The sequence below is a fragment of the Diabrotica undecimpunctata genome, chromosome 5 (assembly GCF_040954645.1).
Source record: "Diabrotica undecimpunctata isolate CICGRU chromosome 5, icDiaUnde3, whole genome shotgun sequence".
In the NCBI taxonomy this organism is placed as follows: Eukaryota; Metazoa; Arthropoda; class Insecta; order Coleoptera; family Chrysomelidae; genus Diabrotica; species Diabrotica undecimpunctata.
This window is the reverse complement of record NC_092807.1, coordinates 73,876,781-73,903,347: the sequence shown is the minus strand read 5'-3', so window position 1 is coordinate 73,903,347 and position 26,567 is coordinate 73,876,781. Positions and strand designations below refer to the sequence as shown.

The 26,567-nt window shown below is 32.6% G+C and overlaps 1 protein-coding gene and 1 long non-coding RNA gene across 2 annotated transcripts; both read right to left on the bottom strand.

Annotated features, from left to right (window-relative positions):
- Positions 1 to 9,270: 9,270 nt before the first annotated feature.
- LOC140440661 (uncharacterized) lies at positions 9,271 to 12,381 on the bottom strand. Its single transcript, XR_011950902.1, has 3 exons — positions 12,207 to 12,381; positions 11,204 to 11,353; positions 9,271 to 10,725 (listed from the first exon to the last, which is right to left on the bottom strand). It is a non-coding gene; the product is annotated as an uncharacterized lncRNA (long non-coding RNA).
- A 7,953-nt stretch (positions 12,382 to 20,334) lies between these two features.
- Positions 20,335 to 23,595, bottom strand: LOC140442284 (uncharacterized). Its single transcript, XM_072533358.1, has 2 exons — positions 22,587 to 23,595; positions 20,335 to 22,151 (listed from the first exon to the last, which is right to left on the bottom strand). The coding sequence occupies exons 1-2, from the start codon at positions 23,593 to 23,595 to the stop codon at positions 20,335 to 20,337; spliced, it is 2,826 nt and encodes a 941-aa protein (XP_072389459.1).
- Between the last annotated feature and the right edge of the window lie 2,972 nt (positions 23,596 to 26,567).

The following is a 26,567-nucleotide window of genomic DNA, read 5'->3' as shown; positions in this document are numbered from 1 at the left end:
TTCCTGTATCGTTACTACAAGGATTTTGCTGGATACCGACATAGGGAACCTGGTGGTACGTACATGATGTTTTGATTACCAACAGTAGAAAATTTGTCCTGCTGTAAAATCATGATTATTTTACTAGAAAATATAATGTTGTTTAATAATAATAAAGTTGTTTCACTTTGCTTTCTCCATCGAGGTCGCAGTGAGACTGCTACCATTATACCTTCTGGTATTTAATATTTTGCCGATCAAGCAACACTTCCTATAGTCATTAACTTGGTACTGATATCTCTACTCCCCGATTTCAGCAAGCAGTCACCAAACTATTAAAACTGCTACATTCATGCCTCCTATTCAATGGCGGCTCGTGGCTTGAGAGACAAGGTCGGCAAGGTATTTTTTGTCTCCTCAGATAGGTATACCGTCTAATTAAGACTTAAGTAAATCATCATAGGAGATTTTTTGTTTTCTTGTTTTTTGTTTTTTTTTTCCTATAAATTTAGAACCTAAACATGTTTATAAATTAACTCAAGTCTACGTTGTTTGGAAGTAGCAAAATGGGTTATAACGTCATCGTAAAATTTATTAGAGTTTTGGAGAGATTTTAAAATTTTTTTCTATTGACATTTGAGACAAGCTTGACATTCTCTCTTGTTTCATGGTATTTCGACAATAAGTTTTGATTCTTTTGAGGCAAGAGAAATCTCGTTCATTTGAGGCAGACGTTGGTGGTAATGAGAGAATTAATGATAATAATTTATTAATTTCGGTAACAGTTTGTTGTAATGAATTGCAGTATATAAAATTATACATATCTTGTAACTTATCCCATCTTCCGAAAATATTTGGATCAGCATAATATAAAACTTTTAATTCATTTTCTAATTTTATTTTATTAAAGAATGATGGATAATTTTTAATTAACCTGTCTAATAAATATCTTGGAAATTCTTTGGCGTAACTTTTAAATTTTGAATCGTCAAAGAGGTCAAAAATTTGCAAATCTTCAAAATTCGAAAAACCAATATCTATTTGCATAATAATAGTATCCAAAATTTCAAAATATACTCGTTTTTCGATATCTGTTTCTGTGTCATGCCTTTGTCTTTTTTTTGGGGGTTCGGAAATATCAAGCGAGTCCAAAACTTCTCTGCGTATATACTGGAAATTACTATCATTACGAAAATCTCTGAGATTTTGCACCAGTCTTGTTATTCTATTTTTGGAATGAATAATGTCAGTTAACTGATTTTGAACAACATTGAATATCAAATCGGTTTGGGTAAACACTTTTTTAAAAACATTTAAAAGTATGTTAAAAGAATAATCATTTAATAAAGTTTTCAAACCGATTGCTTCACGGATCGAGATATCATCACTTTGAAAATCGTCGCATTCAATAATAAAATCAAAAACTTCCAAAAGCTCCAAAAATTTACCTTTTAATACACAGAAGAAATAATTATATGCAGAAGAAACACAAATTAAAAAACGTTATCCACTTATTGTACGCAAGAGAGATACCTCTAGGAAAAATCAAAACGACCGAAAATATATACCAAAATAACACAATAAAAGTAAAAGTAGAAGAAGAACCAACCGACCCTAATAAAGCTGATAATGGGATAAGACAGGGATATTTCCTGAGTCCTCTATTGTTCAACCTGATTATGGATGAAATAATAAAAAAGTAAGAACTAAAAAAAGATATATATATATAATTTCGGTTTACAACGTTCTTCGACGTCTTCCGATTTCCAATCTCCATCTCATTCTATCGTTCCATAGATCGTCTTCCAGTTCTCTTTCTCTGATTTCTTTATCAACTCCTTCTCTCCAACTTCTTCTAGGCCTTCTTGGTCTTCGCCTACCTCTTGGTTGCCATTCAAGAATTTGTCTTGGTATTCTATTCTCCGGCATTCTCCTTACGTGTCCGTACCATCTGAGTTGTGTCGTTTTGATGTCATCAACAATATTATATGTAACCCCCATGATTTCTCGGACTCTCTCGTTTGTTATTCTTTCGCGTCTGGAGATTCCCGCCGAGCGGCGCCAGAAGTCCATTTCTGTTGCTCTAAGCATTTTCTCTGATCTGTCTTTTAGGGGCCACACTTCGCATCCATATGTTGTGATACTTTTTATTATGGTGTTGTATATTCTTCTTTTGTTGTCTTTGGAGATGTTTTTATCCCACAGTACGCTGTTTAGTAAGGCTATGCCTTTCCTTCCCTGTGTATTTCGTTCCTTAATGGCTGCATCTAATTTTCCGTCTTGAGTGATTTTTACTCCTAGGTATTTGTAGTTATCACATATTTTGATCTCTTGATTTTCCTCTACGAGAAGGTTATGTTGATCTCCTCCGATACTCATGTACTCAGTTTTTTCCATATTCACTTCCAAACCCCACTCTGTAAACTCTTCTAATAGTTTTCGCATCATGTAACTAAGGTCTTCAGAGTCCTGTGCGATAATGACCTGGTCATCTGCAAAGCACAGAGTGTACAAAGTTAAGTCTATTAGTGGTATGCCCATATTCGTACATTTTTTCTTCCATTTGTTGAGTGCTGCTTCGAGGTATATTTTGAATAATGTTGGGGATATACAGCATCCTTGTCTTAGTCCTTTAGTCACTTTGAATCCCGGTGTTATCAGATTTCCTGTTTTAATTCTTGTTGTTTGTAAAACAACAAGAATTAAAACCTAAAAAAAGATACCAAATGTAAGAAAAACAAATTAAAATAATCTGCTGTGCAAACGACGCAATACTACTCTTTCAAAATGAAGATGATTTACAACGTATGCTGCACCAATTTCATATAACTGCCAGAAAATTTAACATGTTAATTTCCCTAAAAGAGACAAAATTCATGGTTACAACAGCAAATTTACTAAGATGTTAATTGGAGCTGAAAGGTCAGATAATAGAACAAGTGATGGAGTTTAAATATCTAGCCATCACATTATTTAGCTACGGAAAGCTCGAAACTGAAGTGGAAGATCCAGTGAATAGAGCAAACAGAGCCGCAGGCTGCCTAAATGAAACAATATGAAGCAATAAAACTATCGGGAAAGAAACGAAAGGCAGAATTTACAAAACAGTCATCAGACCAATGACATACGCGGCAGAAACAAGACCTGACACAGAGAGGACAAAAAGGATATTAGAAACATCAGAGATGAAAACACTTAGAAAAATTGATGGTAAGACACTATGGGACAGAGCTAGAAGTACAGATATACGACGTAGATGCAAGGTGGAGAACATCAAGAACTGGTTAATAAATAGAAGAGTAGAATGGAACGATCATATAAGCCGAATGACAACAAATAGAGTAGTAAAGACGGCAAGAGACGGTTAACCCGTAGGAAGACGATCAGTAGGAAGATCACGAAAATGATGGAACGGCAACTTACTGGAGACACATTGAAAAATGACAGTCATGTCTATATAAAAAGAAGAAGAAGAAGACACAGGATAAACATTAAAATTGCTGCAAGAAAGATAAAATAAATCAGTCATATTAATGTAGAATAGCAGAGGACAGAGTGTTTAGAGAAAATAATGAATCAGTCATATTAATGTAGAATAGTAGAGGACAGAGTATTTGTCATAGCTTTGGACAAGTGCCCAATTAAAAAAAGAGCACAGGTCGTTCAAAAAAGATGGAACTCTAAAAAGAAAATAGAATAGATTTAAAAAAATAAAAGCATAAACATGTCTTTTCCTACTTTTTTAATATTGAAAATACGTAAATAGAACATTGAATTAAAATGTAATCTTTGATAATCTGTGATAAACCCATCACCTGAACAGTGGCGCCGATATATGTAGTTGAAATTGTTTACACTTATTTTAACTGTTTATTTTGTTATTATCTAGATATGAGTTGCGACCGATATCACAAACTTATTTAATTTTCATAAAGAGGCTCTTTAATACCTAAAATTATTACTATACAAATCTGATTCGAAATATCGTCAAAAAGTAATACACGGCATGTAAAATTTAAATTTTTAATAAAAAGTAAAAGATTAGGCATTACTTATGGGATTCAACGAACGAGCGTTAAGGAAGATTGAAGTACTAATAAGATCACCGCAATCGGACATACCCCGGGTAATGATGAATTAATTAATCGGCTAATTCTTCAGTCACCCCTTTAATATGATTTTGTCAAATTGGTCCTTTTTAGGACCAACTATTCTAATAACATATGTCTATAACTGTTAAGGGTATATCTAGAGATCAAGAAACTTTACTTTACTTAAACTTATCAGACATATGAGCTAAACACGAATGTAACTTACTTCTAGTGCAGGAAACACATATAGGGCCTAACCTAGGGTATTTGGTATATAGCTGATCGCTGAAAATCACATCATAGATATAGACATGCTATTTCTGTCGGAAAAGAAGCAAAGAATAACTTAAAGTAAGAAAAGACAAAACTAGTCAGCCGAGAGAACCTTTTAACGATGTTGAGCTTGGATCCACCATCTACATATTTAATGAAAAATAATACAACTACCGACATTGAGGATTTGAGCACAAAGCTTATTACGAAACCTGGACCAAAAACACTCTACAATGGCTTATCCGGATGATGAACAACTGTATTCAAATTATGGAGATACCCAAAATTTAGAGACAAGCCAAAGTTGTTACCTTGCTTAAACCTGGCAAAACAAAGACCGGGTACGAAAAATATCCGGTATCAGGGGTGGTATTTTTCAATCTAAATGCCGCTTACGACACCTTAATTTACAGAATATTTCTCCAAAAACTATATGATATCCCCTTAGATAACAAGCTCACTTACATTGTCTGCGTATGCCAACATAAGAGAATATTTTTTGTATCACTCACTGGTAAGAATAGCAGATGAAGAACGGGGTAGCATAAAGGCACCTACACTGTATAACATTTACACAAACAAACGATCCATACCGGTAGATACTAGGACTTCTATTATATAGACGAGACACCTAATATTGCACAATAAAAATAAACTATGAATCAATTTTCAGCCAAAACCCCTGAAAAACTCGTGGGTGTTCCTTTAATTTCCTCAACATAGACGTTTTCACAAAACTGTACATCCAATCTTGTCATAAAATCATTGAACTGTAGACTTCCTATAAATTCCTTGAAAATAGTTTGTATCACACCGGGTCAGTTACAGATTATTGTTTAAAACTAAAAGGTAAATTGAGGACCAGAAATAATATTCTTCGCAAGCTTGTCAGCTAAAAGTGAGGCGCACGTCCTTCCGCCCTTAAAACATAGACGCTTGTACTATATGCTTCTGCTGCCGAATATACCTTGTTAGACAAATTAACCATTCTTTCTTTTTGTGCACACTACTACCCATTTTAATACAAAAATATCTATTGTAGCACTTAACCATATTTATTTTGAGATAACCTTCTATCGAGATATCATATGTAGTACACAAATAAGACCAGAACTAAAATATTAAAAAAGCTTTATACAATATATCGCAGAAGATTGGATAAAATAAAAGTAGTTTTTATTAATCAGATGCTTACATAAAATGTACAAAGACATACTCACGTAAACAAAATATATTACGAAATTTCTGTAATTAAAAAAAACATCAAGTTCGGCATGGAACTAATAAAATTATATTAAATAAAAAAACATCTTTAAAAATACAGAAAAAATAAAATTTTCTATGCAAGCGAACATTCCATTAAATAATAAGCTCAAAATCCTTTTGCATCTACATACCTGTTTTTTAAAGAACCAGTTACAATTTAGTACTTAGTTATACCAGGTAATATGATATCCTCTGTTACACAGTGTAATGCGTATGACATTCCACTGTCTACAAACAGTAGATAAAAATAAGGAGCCCATATAAACCGTTCCGGGTATATGTTGAAAATATACGGTATAATCGCACAGTTGCCAAACTCTCAGAGCTTACTTAAACCGATAAACGTATGGTTCAAATATACAATGAAGAAGATCTGAACGACCCCTATAATATATACACGTGAACTAAGCGATATACATTTATGATACAGGGGTATTTACGGGCTCCAAAAAAATTTTATAAATTATTAAACTCTACATGTTGATGAATCGACTGAACCAATATTACGGAATTGTCAAGTGAGCTCCGTATATCGGTATCCACTTGACCACGGAGCTCAATTGAACCTGAATTTTAACATGGGCGGAGTTCACTTTATGCCGTAGATATATATATATATATATATATATATATATATATATATATATATATATATATATATATATATAACTATAAATAACTGAAATAATTATGCATATTTAGCATTCTTATTTACTAATTTAGATCTCACCTTTCCTTAAAATACTAATTTAAATTGGTTTTGAGGTTTAAAATTGAAATAAGAAGTAAAATCAATTAATACCTATTATACATATTTACCTATGAAACGATATTCCTGGTGTTTTCTGCTCGTTGCGATTTTTACAAAGAATATACTCACAATTCACCATTTTGTAAACTCAACAAAATCGGTGTTTAATTCATTTTTTTTTTAAAAACACAAAAACAAAACTGGTGTCACATCTATTGTTTGCCATCAAAAAAATGGCGGACACATCGAAAAGTGGTTTCACTTTTTGAACGTTGGTTGAACGCACGGTTCGTAGACTTACTACGGTTGCCTTTTCCGATTGGGGTGGGGATGCTTGAGTTATTGTGTGTGTGTTTGGTGAGTTGGCTTGGAAACTAGTCCTTTAGCCACAGAATTGTAATGTAAGATATTAGTTTTTAAATAATGTAACCAACTTTAAATAAAAAGTTACATATTAGTTCGTATACTTCTCTACTATCTAAGAAGAGTAAATGGGTGATGTTTATGGGAGTCTGAATTTTAAGTTCTGATAGTTTTGAATACAGCTGATCTGTTTCATACCTATGTTTATCGCACTTAAAAAGAATATGGTTGATGTCACATTGTGATATATTATCGCATGAGCATACCCCAGAAGGGATAATATTTAACTTAGCCAAGTGAGCTGGGAATGCACCGTGATTAGTTTTCAGTCGAGTAATTGTGGCTGTCAACTTCTTTGGCATTGCATATTTGAAAATATAGTCAACATCTTGTGGTAGGGTAGGGTGGATAGTATAATATTGATTATTTGAATTCGTTGCTATGTTTTTCCATTTTTCTTTCCAATTTATAAAAATTTTGTTATAATAATGTTGTTGTAAGTCCTCCAATGTAAATATGGGAATATAGAGTCCAACATGGGTCGCATCTTTAGCAAGCTGATCAACCAGTTCATTTCCCTCGATACCTATATGACTTTTAACCCAAATAACTGTAATATCTTTACTATATATTTTATTTTTAATAGCACAAAGAATATTATTTCTTTTATGTTGAGTCATATCTGAGTTTAATCCTTTAATGACCGATAATGAATCTGATAATATTACTGGTTTATTTAAATTGTGTGAATCTAGCCAATCTAATGCTTTTTCGATAGCTACCGGAAGTGCTTGTGACTCTTTTGGAAAAAATATATAAATATGTTTTGGATTGGTTGGAGTCAATAAAAGGGGCTAGTATGTAATTATTTTTTATCTCGAGCTTTCAATTGTGTTTCCAATCATTTTCAAGAGCTGCTAAAAAATACAAAATATCTTACAAAGTTGAACTAGAAAAAAAATATTAACTCCACTTTCACCAAATGAAATAAAATATTTATATATCTCTATATGTATATCGACATTTGTTAAAATAAATGTTAAAGATATATTAAAAAACAAAAAAAGTAAAATAAAAATATATGAGAAATTATAAACGTTTTATCTCTTTTTATCGTCGGGTGTTGCTGATTTGGATTTCTAAGGATTTACTATGGTCTATGTCCCAGCAGCATTTTTGCCTTTTTCTTATCTTCCTTTGTTGAGCTCTAGTAAGGAGTTATTTGGGACTTACTTATTTATTTTTTAATTTAAAAATCCGAAATTATACTTCACAATTTCGAATTCTCCAATTGTAAAAAATAATTCTTTGGTGTACCTATGTGTTAAAAACCAATCCTAGCGTACTAACAAGATCAGGAATTGTTTTTTGATCAAAACACCTTACAATTTTTTGAGCTTTCTCTCCCGGTGATTGACTTTTAATTAATTTTATTTATAATTTATAAAAAGAGAGTTTTAATTATATTATTTGTAAATTTGTACATTATTTCAATTAAAAATTTGAATCATAATAATTTTTCTAAAAAGAATAATTAATTAAAAGTTAAAACAATATTATTTTCTCCAAAAAATTTTATAAAACGTAAAAATTTAATCCTATTCTACGACCACGCGGCATCTACATAAAAAATATCTAAAGTTGCATTTATTGCCCCACTCTTTCATATTTTAGAAGCAATAGTAGAGCCACAGCTGACATGACCGCTCCTTAGTGGTACCACGTGCGTTCCACTCGTCTCACTTTTTGCTAACTTTCAAAAATAACAGTGAATAATTCTTCTATAAGCGTCTATATTCTTTGATACAATATTACATCTGTAACACTGTTCATAAAAATCCATATTTGCAAGTTTTTATTTCAGCGTCTGCTTCACAGCGTGCTTACAGGAGCATACAGAAAATGGGAAATATAACGGTGCTCCGTAATACAAAATACAAATGAGAAATGCCGCCAATTTCCAAAAAACGTAAAAAACAGACAAACACCTAACCCTCAATTTTAGTACAGAAATGTCATGAATGACATTTCTCTCAACATGTTGGATGAAGGTAGCCATACATTTTTACTTGATTGTATGTTGGGTTTTTGATTAACCTTAATAGCACACGTACGTCCCTCACGGACTTTAAGGACGTCCGCTTTGGTCCCAATTACGTCCATTTAACGTCCTATATTGGTTCGAATGTCGCTGCGCCGAGCGTCCATTATACGTCCCGAGCGGACGTACCGGGACGTTAATTGGACCTTAATCGAACGTCCATAATACGTCCGTAGGACTTACTGGATGGACTTTTGTGATGTTTTTGGACGTCTATTTTAGCGCTGAGGATGTAAATTAGACGTCAGCGCCATTGTATAAAGTACTAAAAGTGGCGTCATCCTGTGCATAGTAGGAATGTATTTTGGGAAATAACACGTAAATGTTTAATGGAACTTACATTTATTATTACATTTATTTATATTTATTTATTATTAACAAACGGGACAAATCCACTGTCAAAATTATACAAAAATGCAATATAATAGGAGTATAAAATCATTTTGAGTAATAAAACATACACATGTTTAAAGGACCTTACATTTATTATTACATATATTTATATTTATTTATTAATAACAAATGAAATGGAACAAATTCACTGTCAAAATTATACAAAAATGCAACATTATAGAAATATACACAAAATTACAGATAAAAATAAAATATACATGAATAAAATAAATAAGTACACATTTATAAAAAGTATCATTTTGCACTGTAGTGCTTCAAATAGTACCTAAAGCTATTGATACAGAAGATTCAGACCATACCTATACTTGAACCGTAATTAGTTCTGCGGTAAGGAACATGAAAATGTGAATTCTAACACAGTGAATTAGGAGGAATATGAAAACTAGGTGAAGCAATTCAGGAGATTGATTATTTTATAAAAAACCTTAAAAATAAAGATTGAAAGGTAACTCTTCTGGTAAGAGAATCCAGATTCAAGAAATTGATTATACCAGAATAAGAATATGGTCTACATAATTTAAGAAAAACAGTAAATGCTTGTAGACAAGTAGTATAAATCTAATCAACATAAAAAATGTTTTTTAATGCAATTATAACATAATCAGTGTAAATTAGTAGAAGTTGAACGACTAGACAGTAAACCATGCTGACCAGTATGAAGGTGATTCTTCAATTTACTGTCAAAAAATCAATTAGTAAAGCCTCAAAAATTTTAGGAAAAGTAGAAAGAATTATAATGGAACGATAATTAAGAATCAATGAGTTAAGGATAAAATCAATAATTAAATTGTGATGAAAAGTGACCCTCAGTCAGAGATATATTAAAAATAAGCCATAGAGGCCTACATAAAAAGAATGCACAACTCCTTAAATATAGTTAAATAGAAGTTAAGATATTCTGTCTAGACCAAGACCTTTATTGGTATTAAGACACTGTAAGCATGCTAGAATGTCACAAATTTTAATAGTTAAAGAGTGAATATGGCTGTGACTGATATGGGATCTTTGACTACACTTGTCTACACAGGAGAAAGAAGGATTGCGAGTACTGCTAAAGAAATTGGCAAAATCGTTGAAACTGTGGCTCACTAAAAACAGAACCATTCAACTTCCCTTATCCTTTCCCATTCTGATTTCCCTTACAATTGTGTGGTAGGCAATTAAAATCAGACAAGTCAATTGTTGAGTTTTAAAGTTGAAATCATAAGTATGAAAAAGATCAATTCTTAATATGGAACTTTGTCTATTTTATTTCAGCAGTAGATAAATTTTTAGGTACCTATTTTTAATAAATAAAAATGTCTCAAAAACTGACTGTCCCTTTTTGTTCACCAACCACACAATTTAACCATTACAAAATTATCATATTTGCTAATACAACATGCAAATTAAATTTTATCTGCCCTCTCTTCAGATCTCCTCAAATATTTCATTATCAAGTTTCAATTGCCTTGCAACGCTGGTTTTGGAGTTTTTCCAAGCAGCATCTGAAAACAAAATTAATGTACATTCATAAATTGAACAAACTAATTTCAGATGTAGTTCATTATACTTTGCTTATTGTGAATAAATCATCATTCAAAGGCGTAAAATTAAACACATGAATTTCAAGTGCTGTGGATTTAATGAATCTCACCTGAACTAGAAGAATACCAACCCAACCATTGGTATTTATTTCTAATGACCAAATGAGCAGTAATTACACTTTGATACTTAAAAACAAAAATAACAGTGTATAAATAAAATATAAGGCCAACAACAAACCTTCATCTCATAAAGCTAGCTGTAGTTCGTAAAGCAATCTCATAGCCAGACCTGAACATTTGTGAGTTGGTAAATTTTGCCATCTAAATTACATATAAGACACAGTTAACAATATGCTTCATCGGCTATATGTGGCCACTTAAGCGATAGTGTAAATTCTTAAATGTACCTTAAATTGATTTATGTTTACAAGTTACAAACCTTTTAAAATCAGAGCTATATGTGTGTCTTCAAAAGCTTTATATTGATTTTTCCCTTGCCAACTATATTATTCTCGTTGAATTTTATTGATCAGCTTCTTATGGCTTCTCCTAACAAATTTGTCTCATCAATTTTGGAAAGCTCATTATCCTAAAATATAAATCAACATATAATAGTAATCTAACTACCCCACAAACTTGATCATCCATGCTTAATTATTTTAGCTTAAACTATCTAATAAAAAAACAGCCTCTGTTAAAAAATCAATCAAACATTCATTTGCAAATTTTGGCTTCTCATAACCATGGTAAATGCCTATTAAACCTACAATTTTGGGATATATAGACAAATTGCACAAACTAGGATAAAAATTACTACTAAAACTCTTTTTTACTGGGATTTTATCAAAATTTACACAAATATAACATTGTTTTTTTGGCAAGATAAAAATACCTTTGAAATTTGAATCATGTGGATCAGAGTATTTGTTCTTTGGGTGAAGCAAGAAGGGTTCTAGCATCTGAAGGCAAATGGGAAAGATCAGGAATTTCTTTATGAATTTCTAATAAATCACCTAGTATTAAAGGACAAAATCCAGTTGCATAACTTATTGGAAAAATTAAAAACATCTCGATAAGATTCTCCAAAATTCTCGTTACAACCATATTTAGACCCTTTTTCAGTTTCATTGAAAGAAGAGCTTTGTAAATGATCACCAGAATGGTCGTACACGTGGTAATTTGGATTATTTTAGGTACCTACTTAACATGTTAATAAAAAGTTTAAATCGGAAGTATTGTAACCTGAACTATTTGAACTGAAACTCTCATCAAAATGATCAGTTAAGGATTCCGAAGAAAGGTTTGAAGGAGATGGAATATCGGGGCTATTAATAATTTCAACAATATTGTCTACGTTTTTCGTACCCATTCTCTGTTGATGACGCTTAGAAACAAATCGTTTTCTTTTATACATAACTAATTTTAGAAAAAATTACACTTACCTTTTTGTAATAAAATAAAAACCAAACTCGGAAGTAACCTAACAAATGGTACCAAACCTTTAACGATATACCAATGCTATAACCAAAACAAGCATCAAAAAAGGTTGCTAATTCACACCATTTGCACTTTATACTGCTTAAATAGAATTATTTTAAGGGTAATTATTTAGTAAGCCGGAACGCCTCAAAAATGCCAAATTTTTTGAGGACTTAGCCGAAAAAGTGAAAAAAACCTCAAATTTTAATGTTTTCTTTGCTTTAAACTAGTAAAAGTGCCCAAATAATCTACAATACAAAAAAAATAACAAAAAAAGTACTATGAATAAAAAAAAATTACATAAAAAGCAAAGAAAAGTATATATACATGTCTTAATAAAAAAAACGTAACTAAGACATATAAATATCACTGTTTTTTACTGTTAAATTATGAAAAAATAGGTAAAATTGTTTAAAATAATCAAGATTTTTAATATATCAAAACAATATGGCGGCCGGCCATGTGCAAGAAGTTAAATTTTATGTACTTTTGACATTGTTGCCAGTTTTAACCTTTAAAAGATCTAAAAATTTCATGAAAATTACCTTAATTAAAGGTAGACGCAATCTTAATAACCACGTGCAAAACGAGTACCCATTAACCATCGTCTTATTTTATTATTAAAAATTTAAACCAATAAACCGAATCTAACCTAACACTGGTAAAAAAAAGCAGTAATAAGAATAAAATGTTATAATTTAATTAAAAATAAATATTTTTATATTTCATAAGAAAACATGAAATTAAAACTAAACCAACGTAACCAAATCTAACCTAACACTGGTAAAAAAAGCAGTAATATAAATAAATAAAATGTTGTAATATAAATAAATATCAACATTTTTATATTTCATAAGAAAACATGAAATTAAAACTAAACCAACGTAACCAAATCTAACCTAACGCTGGTAAAAAAGCAGTAATAAGAATAAAATTTTGTATAATTAAAAATCAAAATTTTTATTTTTCATAAGAAAACGTGATAATAAACGTAAAGTAACGTAACCAAATCTAACCTGACCCTTGTAAAAAAAGCTATAATTTTCAGTTAAAAGTAGGTAATAATTTAAAAACTACGTTTTAGGTAAATTTTTATTTTTCATTAGAAAACATAATTTTGAATAACTATGGCAACACTGGTTAAAATTACCCTTCTTTACCATAAGAAACAGTTGTAATTCCTGTCATTTTTGTTGTTTCATGGTAAATAATGGCGGTGGCTTTTAAAAATCGGATATATTTTAAATGGAAATTACATAAAAAAAGAACGTTTTGCATCGAATAAAAATCATTGCACAATCAATAGTAAGTGAAGCAGAATTCATTGATATAAATTTCATCTCCGTAGACATGGTTCCGGCTTATTACACTAGTACCATTTTAAGCATTAATAATATTATAATTAAACTGTGCCATTTGTTTAAATACTTAAATAGGTATGACATGACAATGACAATTAATATAAAATATAATCACCATTCATTACTTTGCCCAGCCAGAGTATCTACAACCACTTGTTCATCTTTTCAAAGATGATTTCAAGATTCATTTTGTTGATAAAATTCATATTTTTACTCATTATAATTAGCAAACATATATCATCGTGATAACTAGAATAATAAAACAATTGTAACGAATTATCTAGAAATAAAAGATTTTTACAATTTACCTAAAAACAAAAACATGTTTTGGATATATTAAACTATACAATTTTTAATTAATCATGATTTAACCTTTTCGCTTTTAATTATTTTATTAACGTAAATAATTTATTATTCCATTGAAATATTTGTCATTTAATCCCATAATTGGTAAATGTCGGACGTCCAGAAAACGTCCGAGTTCGGACGTCCAGGGAACGTCCGAGTACGGACGTCCAGAGAACGTCCATATTTAGTCCACCCAAAGTACGTCCCACTTCGTACGTCCATTTTACGTCCAGGGACGTCCGGACCAAAACTGGACGTATATTGGACGTCCATAGGACGTCGTGTGTTACTAGGGAAGTTTGTTATACCCCACTGTATAAATGTTTTTTATGTTGGCTCTGGTGCTTATTATATTTGCTTAAGTAATTGTTTGTTCTGAAAGCTGGGCTGATTCTATTTCATTTCGATGTCGAAATTTAAAAGCGACTACGCCATGACAGTCGCAATCGCTAGCGATTCTCATTCATTTCGATTGTAGTTAAAACTGGGGATATTTACTTTATCATTTTGACACTGCTGAAAATTTGGGTTGGCCCTGTTGTTTATTGGCTGCACGCTGCACTACGCTTGTTGGTTGAATGTTTGTTTTGTTTACGTTACGTGAACGTCAGAACGTCTGTTTTTTCTTGTTTGAGTTGTTAAATCATAAGTAGTGGCCATTCTCAATTATATTTTGAATTGAAAGAAAAGATGGCAAGAGAAAAAAAGGCGATGTCGGAGATCCTTAAGTTATAACCACTAAGATTTGACTTAGTGGTTATATCAAGTTATATTCTAATATATTTTTAAATTTGCTGCAGCTTAGTAATACTAACCCTAAACATTTTGGGTATTCTAGAGGCATAAACACCTTCTTCCAAATATGGTTCTAATACCCTTATTAAATAATTTGCAGCTTGTTTATTATGCCGGAATTGCTGCCTAAATTGAGCATCACTTAGTGAAAAAGAATTTTGAGTATCCCGTAACATTCTTCTTATCCTCCGTTGTGAGCGTCGGATATCTATCCTCTCTAATTCCTGCTAAAACTAGCAAATGTCCGTAAAACACAGCCATATTAATACTTTTTGTCTCAGTTTTCCTTGCAAGGATCAAAACACAACACCGCCTACCTAAACTGAACCTAAGTTCACTTCTCCCAGTCCAGCGGCCAGTCATATCAGATTAATTTCGACTCGAAATGAAATTTCAACCACTTTCTTGAAGTTGAAATTAATTTCGATACATCGAAAATTAGTGACGTCGTTTGGTTAGTTCAGCTGAAATCCACAAGGTTCGCAAAGTCGCATTTCGACGTCGCCATATTAATGTCGACATGTTTTGAGTCGAAATCTCAATTAGAATCAGGGCCCTGGTGTTATTCCTCCCTCTTTCTGTTTTCTTAGTTCTGTTTTTATTATGCCTGTATATGTAATTATTTTAATGTGTCAACTATATAATATGTTTTTTCCAAGTATGTGAAACTTTACTATATATTTACTGACGATTTAAAATGCTTTAAAATAAACAAATGCCAGGCCGAAGTCTGCAGAAGGATATTGATTGACTCCAGAAGTGGAGCACACAAAATGGTGTTTCGATGCGTCAAAATGTCATAGTTTTCATTTGCACCTTCCTCATCCCCCAATAATATTCGAATATAGTAAACACAATTTAACCCTATATTCTACTTTTGAAACCAAGGATCTAGGTGTGAACCTTGACTCTAACCTTGTATATAAATCACACATTTCCACAACAATACAGAAATCTATGAAGCTACTTGGATTTGTCAAGAGAACCATCAAAGATTTTTCTTACATCTCTGCTATTTGATCTCCTTCTCCATGGTTAGATCCCTTTTCATTTACTGGTCTACAGTTTTGTCCCCCTATTACATTGCATCTAAACTGAAACTTAAGACTGTCCAATTTTCTATCATGCCATTGTATGCGTGCATGTATACTTTGAATATGTTGCATTAGAATGCATACTAAACTTCTCTTGAGGTATGTAGAAATCAAAGACACAATAGTTCTATTTAAAATTATCAACAGTCTGTGCACCTGCTTCAAACTTCTCTCCATGATATTTGTTTATTATTCTCCAATATTGCAACTAGGTCTGTGCAGACTTTTTATGTTCTTTTCATAGATTCAATTACTCTTATAACAGCTTTACTCCCAGAACTCTTCTATTAGCTAACTCTTCAAAGAAGCTCCAAATGTTTAATCTATCAGTTTTCCCGTTTAAAAGTGATAATTCTGATCCAACTTTGTAATACTTTCGACTTCAGCTTTTGTATTGTGTTTAGTGTTACATTACCTGCATGCATTAGATAACTTAATACCATTATACCTTGGTGACTTTTTCTAAATTGATTTGTTATCTTATTTTGTGACTGTATATGTTATTGTTTTTGTAATCGTACTATTCATATATTCTTCTTCCAAATCAGTTTATTGTATTAACTACATTTATAGCACTGTAAATAAAACTTGTAAAATGTTGTAAATAAAATGATATATTTTTAGTAGCTTTTGTTTTATTAAAATTAATTATTTTACAGAGGAAAGTGTGTTTATAAGCCAAATAAGAAAAGTTTGTAAATATAACATACATATTAATGAATCAAAATATTTACAAGTATCATCATTCTATTTGCCTTTTCGCCACATTAATAGATGTTCCCTCATTTTGTTAATAGGAGCCACACCCAAACTTACTCTTAAATACTCATTCCTCACCTCATCTTTTTTAGTTACTCCACTCACCCAATGAAGCATGCTCATTTCAGCAATGTAATTTCTGTTTATTCCTATTTACTGTACAACATTCAGTACCATATATAATCGCTGGTCTCACGACAGTATTATAGAGCCTGCCCTTTAGTTTTACTGGTACCTTCTTATTCTTTCTTCACAACACTTCAGTCGCCTCCTTCCAAGATTTTCTGCAGCGTTTAACAGTAGGTTGAATACCATGCATGATAGCGCATCTCCCAAAGCAGTCCACGGTTAGTTTTAAATGACTCTGGGACTTCCGCACTTTACATTTGACAATATATTTAATAATAAATAGGTCCTGTTGAGTTTACCTATTAGCTTTATTAGTATTTTCCCATCACACAGAACTCGTCTTGCCTCCCTCCATTTCATCCATACTGTTTTAATTCTATTACTTACATCTACATCCTCATAACTATGTAATACTGATTCTAAATACCTAAAACTACCACTCTCTTTTATAATGTTTTATAACACTAGATTGAATGGCATCAAATATAAAATAGGGGTCTGTCATATTTTTCAATTACCAAGTAAAAATATTTATAAGGTAGTAATTGGGCCAAGAGTAACTAATTTTCCAGCAGATCTATATAAAGAAGGTAGTCCGAATATCACTGGCAGTGGCATCACAGCAGCCTAGGAAAAAATATGAATAGAGCAGTCCCTCCCCAGCGATTGAAATACTTGCACCATACATAAAAAGAGAGATATATCTCAATACCCAACTCCTTCATACAATGAATAAGATATTCTTGAAATTGCTGTGCTGTTGCATGGCACATAATGATAGTGAATAATAGGAAACTAAAAGGGTTATGAGGCTATCTAAATTTTGACAACTCATTAAATATTGCAACCTTTAGGTAAATATTAGAGAAAACAAATACTGCATATATATACCACACTTTTTGTGCGTATATACGCACACGCACACGCACTCACACGCACACGCACACGCACACGCACACACGCACACGCACACACGCACACGCACACGCACACGCACACGCACACGCACACACACACACACACACGCACACACACACACCCACACGCACACACTCACACACACACACACACACACACACACACACACACACACACACACACACACAATATCTTAATTATATTAACTTCATTAATTTTACATCTACTATTTATACATGAAAATATATACTAAACCAAACAATAAAAGACTAATTATAACGTGGACATTCCAAGTTGATTAAGAGAGTATTTAAGACATGGAAAATGCAAGAATGTCATTGGCAGTGCTACATATACAACCATTCTGAGATTTTCAAGGTGGTCTTGGTAAAGTACTTTTTATTGAGTTCCAACAAGCTGCACATATAAACCAACTTTTATTTATGCAACCAAATTATCTACAGATGCAAACAAGTCAACTGTACATAGAACTGGGCAAAAATAGTAAATGAAATCATCACCTCTAAAGAAGATGGAGAAAAGTTGTCAAGAAATGTATGGGATATAGTTTAATAATATACACACAACCCAACTTATATGGAATCACCCAGTATTTCCGATTTTGTAAAGTATTACTAAATTTTTTTAATGGAAAATGAACTACATTTTATACTAAACCAGCTAAATTGCTGTAAAAAAAACAATCAAAAAATGTTACAAATAACATTGCAATGGCTGACTAAAGAAAGATACAGTCTTGTTCATTTTAATAGTCAGTGTTGCCACCTCTAGCTCTAATACAAGCTTCAATCTGATGGGGAATGCTTGTAATCAAAGCATCAACTTGTTCTTGAGGTAAGTTTGCCCATTCTTTGCGTTTCATCTTCAGTTTTCAGAAACTCTCTCTGCGTGACATGTAGCGTATCTGAAATTTGCCTTTGTGATATTCCCTGCTCAACAAGAGCAACAATTTCTTCCCCTCTGAACATCTGACAAACCTACGTATGACATATTACCTTTTTTGAACTCAAACTTAACTTAACTCTGATGTACAACTTGACACAAATAATAAAATTTTTCAATGTGTACTTGATCAAATTTTATCAATTGTGAATCATTATTTCCAACAAAAACTTTTATCTCTTATCTGCAAAAAAAGTTGTTATACATTTCTTATTATTAGTTAGAAATACTGGGTGAGTCTATATAAGATTGGTTGTGTGTATTTTAGATTTCTTAAAAGTTTCTTAACAGTTCAACAATATTATTTCTTTTAAGGACACCTAAGTGCCTATTTCTCTCTTCATTTTGAAAATTTTGATGTTCAATGTTATCATCATCTATTTTAATTTCTCCATCTTCATCAATGATCTCAATGCCAAATTCAGGATTTTCTATATCTAAATACTTTCATCTCCTAAATTTACCCTTCGACAGACCAAAAGATCTCTCAATAACAGATCTAATGCTGCTTAACCCAGTGTTATACCTAATGGTATCCTCATTTAAATGGCCGTTGTCCCTAAATGGGGTTAATACATTTCTCATAAGAGGATATGCAGAATCTTCAATAATATGAAGTTCCTGTTGCAATAGTGGATTTACATTGTCATTTAAATGTTCAAATATTGGGCTGGTATGGAATACCCTAGCATCATGGATCCTGCCAGGCATTCCAACAAAAATGTCTATGAACATTTTCTTATTATTGCAGATACCTAAAAAATGATAATGACTATATCCAAGTGAGTGTGCATGTGTTAAACATTTACCTTGTAAAATAATGAATGAAAATGTTTCCTATTAAAATAATCCCACAGCATTTAACGGAGGTTGTTTGATTGGTATATGGCAACCATCTACAACACCAACCACCCCTGGAGTACCCCTAGACTTCTCATGAAATGCCTAAAAACACATTTTTTTAGAACATTGAATAGTTGGATCAAAGTCTATAATTACCATTATTGCATCATTGTGGTTATCTGGCCACATTATATATTGAGGCATTAATAATAATATTGCTAACACAATTTCTTTAAAAATACTATGGACTGTGCTCTTGGCTATATTGAACCTGTCGCCACAGGCTAAAAAAGATTCAGGTTTAACTAAAACCTAGATGGTGAATAGCACTATTTTATCTAAAGGAATTGTAGCTCCAATGGGTATAACTCCTAAATTTCCTAGTTGCTGAGTAATTACCTAAAATATTTATATGTAGTTTTCAAAGAACTAATAATTTTCACTAAAACCTACTTCAGCACATTCCCTACTCATGCGAAAATGCTTTACAAAAAGATCTCCCATATACTGGGGAATGGTTTCCTCATAAAAATTTTGATTACGAGGCACTTGAGCTCTCTCAACATTATTTAGCTCTAATTCTTCATTTTGAGCCAACTGATCCACAACATTTCCAATTATCTGGATATTATTATCCTCTTCCGCAAGTTCTTTCACTAATGCTCTAATTATTTCATTCCTTTCCATATTTCTATTATATGAATGTGACGTAAAGTTAAATAATATTTTTTTTTTTTATTATAATTAACGTGTCTCGACTACGAGGTCATTGACACGATGACAGTATAATACAATATAAAGTATATTTATACAATTTTACATTTGACAATATACACTACTTATTTTTTACAAATTTTACCGTTACACATAATTATTAAACTTTAGAGTTTACTAAGCACTTCAATGTCTTTTAAATAATTAAACAGGTTTACAAATTTCTGAGTTTCAGTTAACATTGCTTTAATATTATCTCCCAACTGGTATTGTTTTCTTTTAGCAGAAAAATGCGGACATTCTATAAGAAAATGTTTGACTGTTAAGAGACTGCTGCAATGGCCGCATGAAGGTGGATCGGTAGATGCCATTAGAAAGCCATGTGTAAGACGAGTGTGTCCAAGTCTTAATCTTCTTAGAATAACCTTGTGTCTTCTGGGCATGGGTGGTAGCTCTAAGGAAGGTATAACTGGCTGTATATCGTTTAAGTGACTCTGAGTTGTGTTCCAATTAGCTTGCCATTTGTCATATATACGCTTTTTAAACATTTTCTTAATATCATTATGCAACTGGATATTTGATATAGGTATATCCAAAGTAGAAGCTTCTTTTGCGGCTACATCTGCAGCCTCATTTCCTACAACTCCTACATGTGAAGGTACCCAGACAATAGTGACACTTACTCCATGATCCGTAAGTTTATTATATATGTCATGTATTAAATTTACCAGAGGATGATCTGAGAACATGTTTTTGATTACTTGTATTGACGATAAGGAGTCCGTGCAAATCGCTACATTGCGGTCAGTTGGTTCCAACATACGAAAAGCCTCGACGATACCATATAGTTCTGCAGTGTATACACTACAAACGGCAGGAAGTTTGATTAGTTTTGTAGTGCTGAAAGAGGAAACAACAGCACTACCCACCCCTACATCATTTTTAGAGGCATCTGTATAAAGAACTTTACGAAACTGATTTCGATTAAGTATGTCTAGGAACAATTGTTTAATTATAGCTTTAGGAGTATCATGTTTATTAAAAGAGCAAAGGGAAGTATTGACATTCGGAAGTTGCTTATGCCACGGAGGATGTGTAGAGATATGAAAGGGTGAAGTTGCAGAAAGATCAAAACCATCGAGAATAGAGTTTAGTATGCAAGAGAGGGGTTGTGCAGCTCTAGTGGTCTGAGAATGATTAATGAGATTATTTGGTTGTATAATTAGTTGATAGACTGGATTTTGTGGATTGGCTGATAAGCTAGCTGCATATGACAAAAGAAGATGTTGTCTCCTTAACCAGAGTGGTGGTTCGTTAGCTTCACAGTACATACTTTGAGCTGGGCTAGATCTGAAGGCACCTAAGCAGATTCTAAGACCCGTATTGTGTACGGAGTCAAGAGCTTTCAGATGTGACTTGGAGGCAGACATATAGACAAGACTACCATAGTCCATTTTTGAGCGAATAATGGATCTGTAAACTGTAAGCAATACCTCTTCGTCGGCTCCCCAATGAAAATGTGCTAAACTTTTTAGAATATTAATATTTTTTAAGCAATTGCCTTTTGTTTCCTGTATGTGTGTATTCCAAGTAAGTCTGGAGTCGAAGGTCAGTCCTAAGACTTTATGATGATCAATAACATCTAGTAATACTCCGTTGTATGTCAAAATTGGATTATCTTTTGTCGTTTTTCTGCTAAATCTCATGATTTTAGTTTTTTGAGAAGAGAAGGAAAGCCCAATATGCCTCGACCACCTTTCTATATTATCAATGGCTGTTTGCATTAGTCGACAGGTTGTTTCGGTATTCTTTCCTCTGCAAAAGAGTACAAGGTCATCAGCGTATAATGCGTGTTTAACTGGAAGATGAATACTTTTGCCTACATCATTAAATGCCAAACTAAACAGAGTTGTGCTTATAACAGAACCTTGTGGTACTCCATTATGTTGGATACGAGTAGATGACCGCTTTCCGTTTAAAATAACTTTAAAAGTTCTATCATCTAAAAAATTCTGCACAAAGTAGAATATGTTTCCACCAAGTCCACATTGTTGAAGATTTTGGAGTATTATAGATTTTTGAACAGTGTCAAAGGCTCCTTCTACATAAAAAAAGGCTGCTAATAAATCTTGTTTACAGGCCATAGAGTCGGAAATATGTGACTGTAAAATTACCAAATTATCTGATGTAGAGCGATGAGATCTAAAACCGGATTGTGCCGGTGAAATAACTCTATTTTTTTCCAAAAACCAGACCAATCTTTTGTTTACCATTTTCTCCATTAATTTGCACACGGTGCACGTCAGTGATATTGGCCTATATGAATTAGATAAGCTTTGTGTTTGGTTATGAACTTTTTTAATTGGTATAATATATGATTCTCGCCACAGCTTAGGAAAATTATAACTGTTCCAAATACCGTTGTAAAATTTTAATAGAACAATGATGCAAGGAGTCGATAATTTCTTTAAGAATATGAAAGGAATGTCATCTGGACCAGAGGCTGTGTTTTTACACAAATCGAGTGCCGTCATTAGTTCCTCTAAGGTAAATGGTGTGTTAATAGGATCGATTTCTTGTACAGTTTTTATTGTGGAGGCCTTTTCGGTTAATGTGTCTGATGATATGTTAGTTGAGTATTGTCTTTTGGATTTTTGTTCAAACGTATCAGCTAGTAAATTGGCAATGCGTTGTGTGTCATTGATAACGATGTTTTCATAGCTTATACTTTGAATACCAAAACTTGTCTTACGGCCCTGCATTTGTCGTATTTTTGTCCATACTTCGGCAGAAGGAGTGTTGGTTTTTAGTGATGAAGTATATTCTCTCCATGAAATTTTCTTGTTTTCTTTTAGCACGTATTTTGCTCTGGCCTTTAGTTTTTTAAATTGCACAAAATCTTCGTTATTTCGAGTTCTTCGATATCTGTTTAATGCTTTTTTGCATTGACGAACTGCATATTCACAGTCCTTATTCCACCATGGTACTTTCTTTCGTCTATAGGTTGTAGAAGTTTTGCCAATATGTAAATCAGCTGCAGAGATAATGCAGTGGATAAAAAGGTTCAGAGATACGTCTACGTCATCAGAAAGAGACAAAAGTGGAAGTTTTTTTTCGAGATACGAGCAGAAGCCAATCCAATCTGCATTGGCGATTCGCCATTTGGGTACATTATAATTGCTAGATTTATTCTCGCTATTTGAAACCAGAATTGGAAAGTGATTGCTATCAAAGAGACTGTCGAGGACATGCCAGTTTAATAGAGATGATGACTTTGGGTCAGAAAAGCTTAAATCAATTGCTGAAAATGTGCCAGAAGATATATTGCAGTATGTGCTTGATCCGGTATTTAATAGGCAAGTGCTAGAACAATTTAATACATTTTCAATGACTTTTCCCCTTCCAAATGTTTTATCAGAGCCCCACATAATATTATGTGCATTGAAATCACCCACAAGAAGATAAGGAGTGGGGAGTTGATGGATTAAATCATACAGTTCCTCTTCTGAAAGTTTGTAATTAGGTGGTATGTAAATGCTGCATACTGTAATTTTGCTGGGGCACCAGATGGAGACTGCGACTGCTTCAATGTCAGTAGTGAGTATGTGATGTGTAGAAAACAGATCTCTGGAAACAAAAATTGAGGTGCCGCCACTGGCTCTCAGGAAGTCCTTTCGTAGACAATGGTAACCTTCGTAATTTTTAAGTTGTCCAATTTTGGTATCTTTAAAGTTTGTCTCCTGTAAACATATAAAATCTGCTTCTGTTTCTGCGATCAATTGTTGGATTCTTTCGTATCTCGGATAGAATCCGTCACAATTCCATTGAATTAATTTGAAAAGTAACTAAGTAATTAAAAGGTAGATTTTTGGGACTTTTGTGATGTATCTGAGAGATAATCGTCGTCAGTTGATGATTGTGATACTTCAGCGTTGCTATTATCTGTGGTTAAATATTTCTTTAATTTTTTCGTTGTTCTAGTAACTCTACCCTTAACAGATCTTTCTGTTAACGAAGGATATATCTTATACATATCGTCCAGCAGGACCTGTATATCTGTAGTAATTTGCAGAGCTTCGATTACTGGGTTGCCGTTGCCAAATGAGTTCTCGAGGAATGCAATAATCTGATCAGCTGTTAACGAATAGTCATTCGGATTTGTGTTACAGAGATTTTGTATAATTGTCTTTGTGTTGTCTGATAGAATAGCTTCGTTTGTGGACTGCATCCTAGGTTTCTTCTTAACTAATTTTGGTTTATCAGTGCTGGAGGAGTGCTCAGGAGGGGGCATTACATCAACGTCGGATGTCTGGTCTTCAAGAGAATTTGTGTCATTAGTTGATGAATGCAGTCGTTTGACACCTGGTGCTGGTAATAATGTAGTTGCTTGAATATTCTCAGAATTTGTATCAACTATTGTAGTTGTTGACAATGTTGATGATAAATTATTTGATTGCGGCAATGAGGTTGTTTGTGTATTTATGTTAGGACATTTGTTTGCTGTGTGTCCAGGCTGTTTACAAAGGAAACATTCCATACGATCTGTAGACAAAAATATTCTATATGCAATATTCTCATGCTGTATTAAAAGTGACGTTTGAAGCTCGTAGTTCTCAGTAGCTGGAATAACGTAGACTTGACGTCTGAAACTCATAATATGCGAGTACTCATCTCCTGGGATACCTGCCTTTAATAATGATATAGGCGACACCATTTGAAGTCCGAAATCTTTGAGTGCCTGTTCTATGACCTCGTTAGGTATGGATGGACAGACATTTGATATTAATATTCTCTTAGCTGGGGAAATTAGTCTTCTTATACTCAGCTCAACGGAATTTATAGTTACAGTGGAATGCTCTAATATAAGCTGGTCTACAAGTTCGGTTCTTGATAAGTAGATACACACTCGGTTGTTTGATATTTTCGATGCAAAACAAACATTTTTGGGATTAACGATGTTTCCAACTGCTTTAACGTAGTCCAATAACACAAGATTGGGATGAGAATGTATGATAATTGCTTGTTCTTTTTTTGGAAAAATAGGTTTAGGTCTTGTTTTGGCTGCAGCAACGTATGAAGTTGTAGGTGTATTGTTTTCTCCGTCATTCGTTAACATTATTGATTTAGTTACATTTGAAGTAGTTTGTTCAATTTGGTTGCCCTTGTAGTCAAAAGCAACAGGTTTAGGATTATCCATAGTGGTTGTAATTATTGGCCAGTATCTAGATAACAACAACACACCATTTCGTATTACTGGTTGCCTTTAAAATTGGCGTAAAGCGAAAGGCGATTTGAAATATATTAGTATTTCACTAATGAGCACAAAAAAGTTCAAAGATAAACAAAATAAACAGTTCAATGCAACAATTATAGTCAGATATTAAATATTACATTTACGCTTACTCGCAGGCAAGAGTCAACAGCAGTTTCCAATACACTACACTTTTATGTTTATATGTCCAAAATTTAGTAAATTTACAATCCAAATATTCACTTTAAAAACCTAAACAACGATTCTCGACATACAGAACGACCTTCACACGTTCAGTCACCATAATCGAATCCAAATAATATTTAAAAGTCAAGCTAAATTGGCAATCTACTCACAAACGTAAACAAAATATTTAATTTTTAAAATGACAAATTATTTGACATTGACAGATAATGTAGCGGTAGCGGAATCCAGCAGGTTTTGACTTATGACATTTGGTCCAGCGCTTACCGATGGATTCGGAAGTAGCGGAGGGGTAGCTAGGAGCGGGGTAGCTAGGAGCGGCTATCTAAAACCGCGAGCAATTCAAACGTTTGTTGCAAGTGAACGCTTTTTCAAAAACAAAAATATTAAGTTATAAGCCATCGGGATTAGTATATTCTAAAAATTATTAAGTTATTATTTACAATGTGTCCACGGAGACTGTGCTAAGAAACTTAATTATTTTTATTTTTAGCGAAAGTTATTCTTCCTTAACTTTTATCTGTTTTAAGACAAGGAAAAAATTCATAGTTGTTTTTAACAGAGACAAATTCATAGGGAGTTACAGAAAAGTTGACTATAAAATGAAGCAGGTTTTGAAAAACTTGAATTTTATTTCATTTTATGGAATTTTAAAACAAGAATTTTTGTTGTAAAAATTATTTATTAGTACTTTTACAATATTTGTGATCGTTATCCACATTTGAGCTAATATACGGACGTGTATTTAACACATCCGAAATTAACTGTTTTTCATCCATATTTGGCTTTTTGACAAAAGTTTTTTTAAGTTTTTGTTTCTTCTTTGTAGAGAAAAACTGCAATTGCTTCTCAATTTTCTTGTTTGTAGGTTCAGATCTAACAGTATTGGGTAGCGACAGCGACACATTATTAGCTTCAACATTTAATATTAAAGAAGCCTTTTTT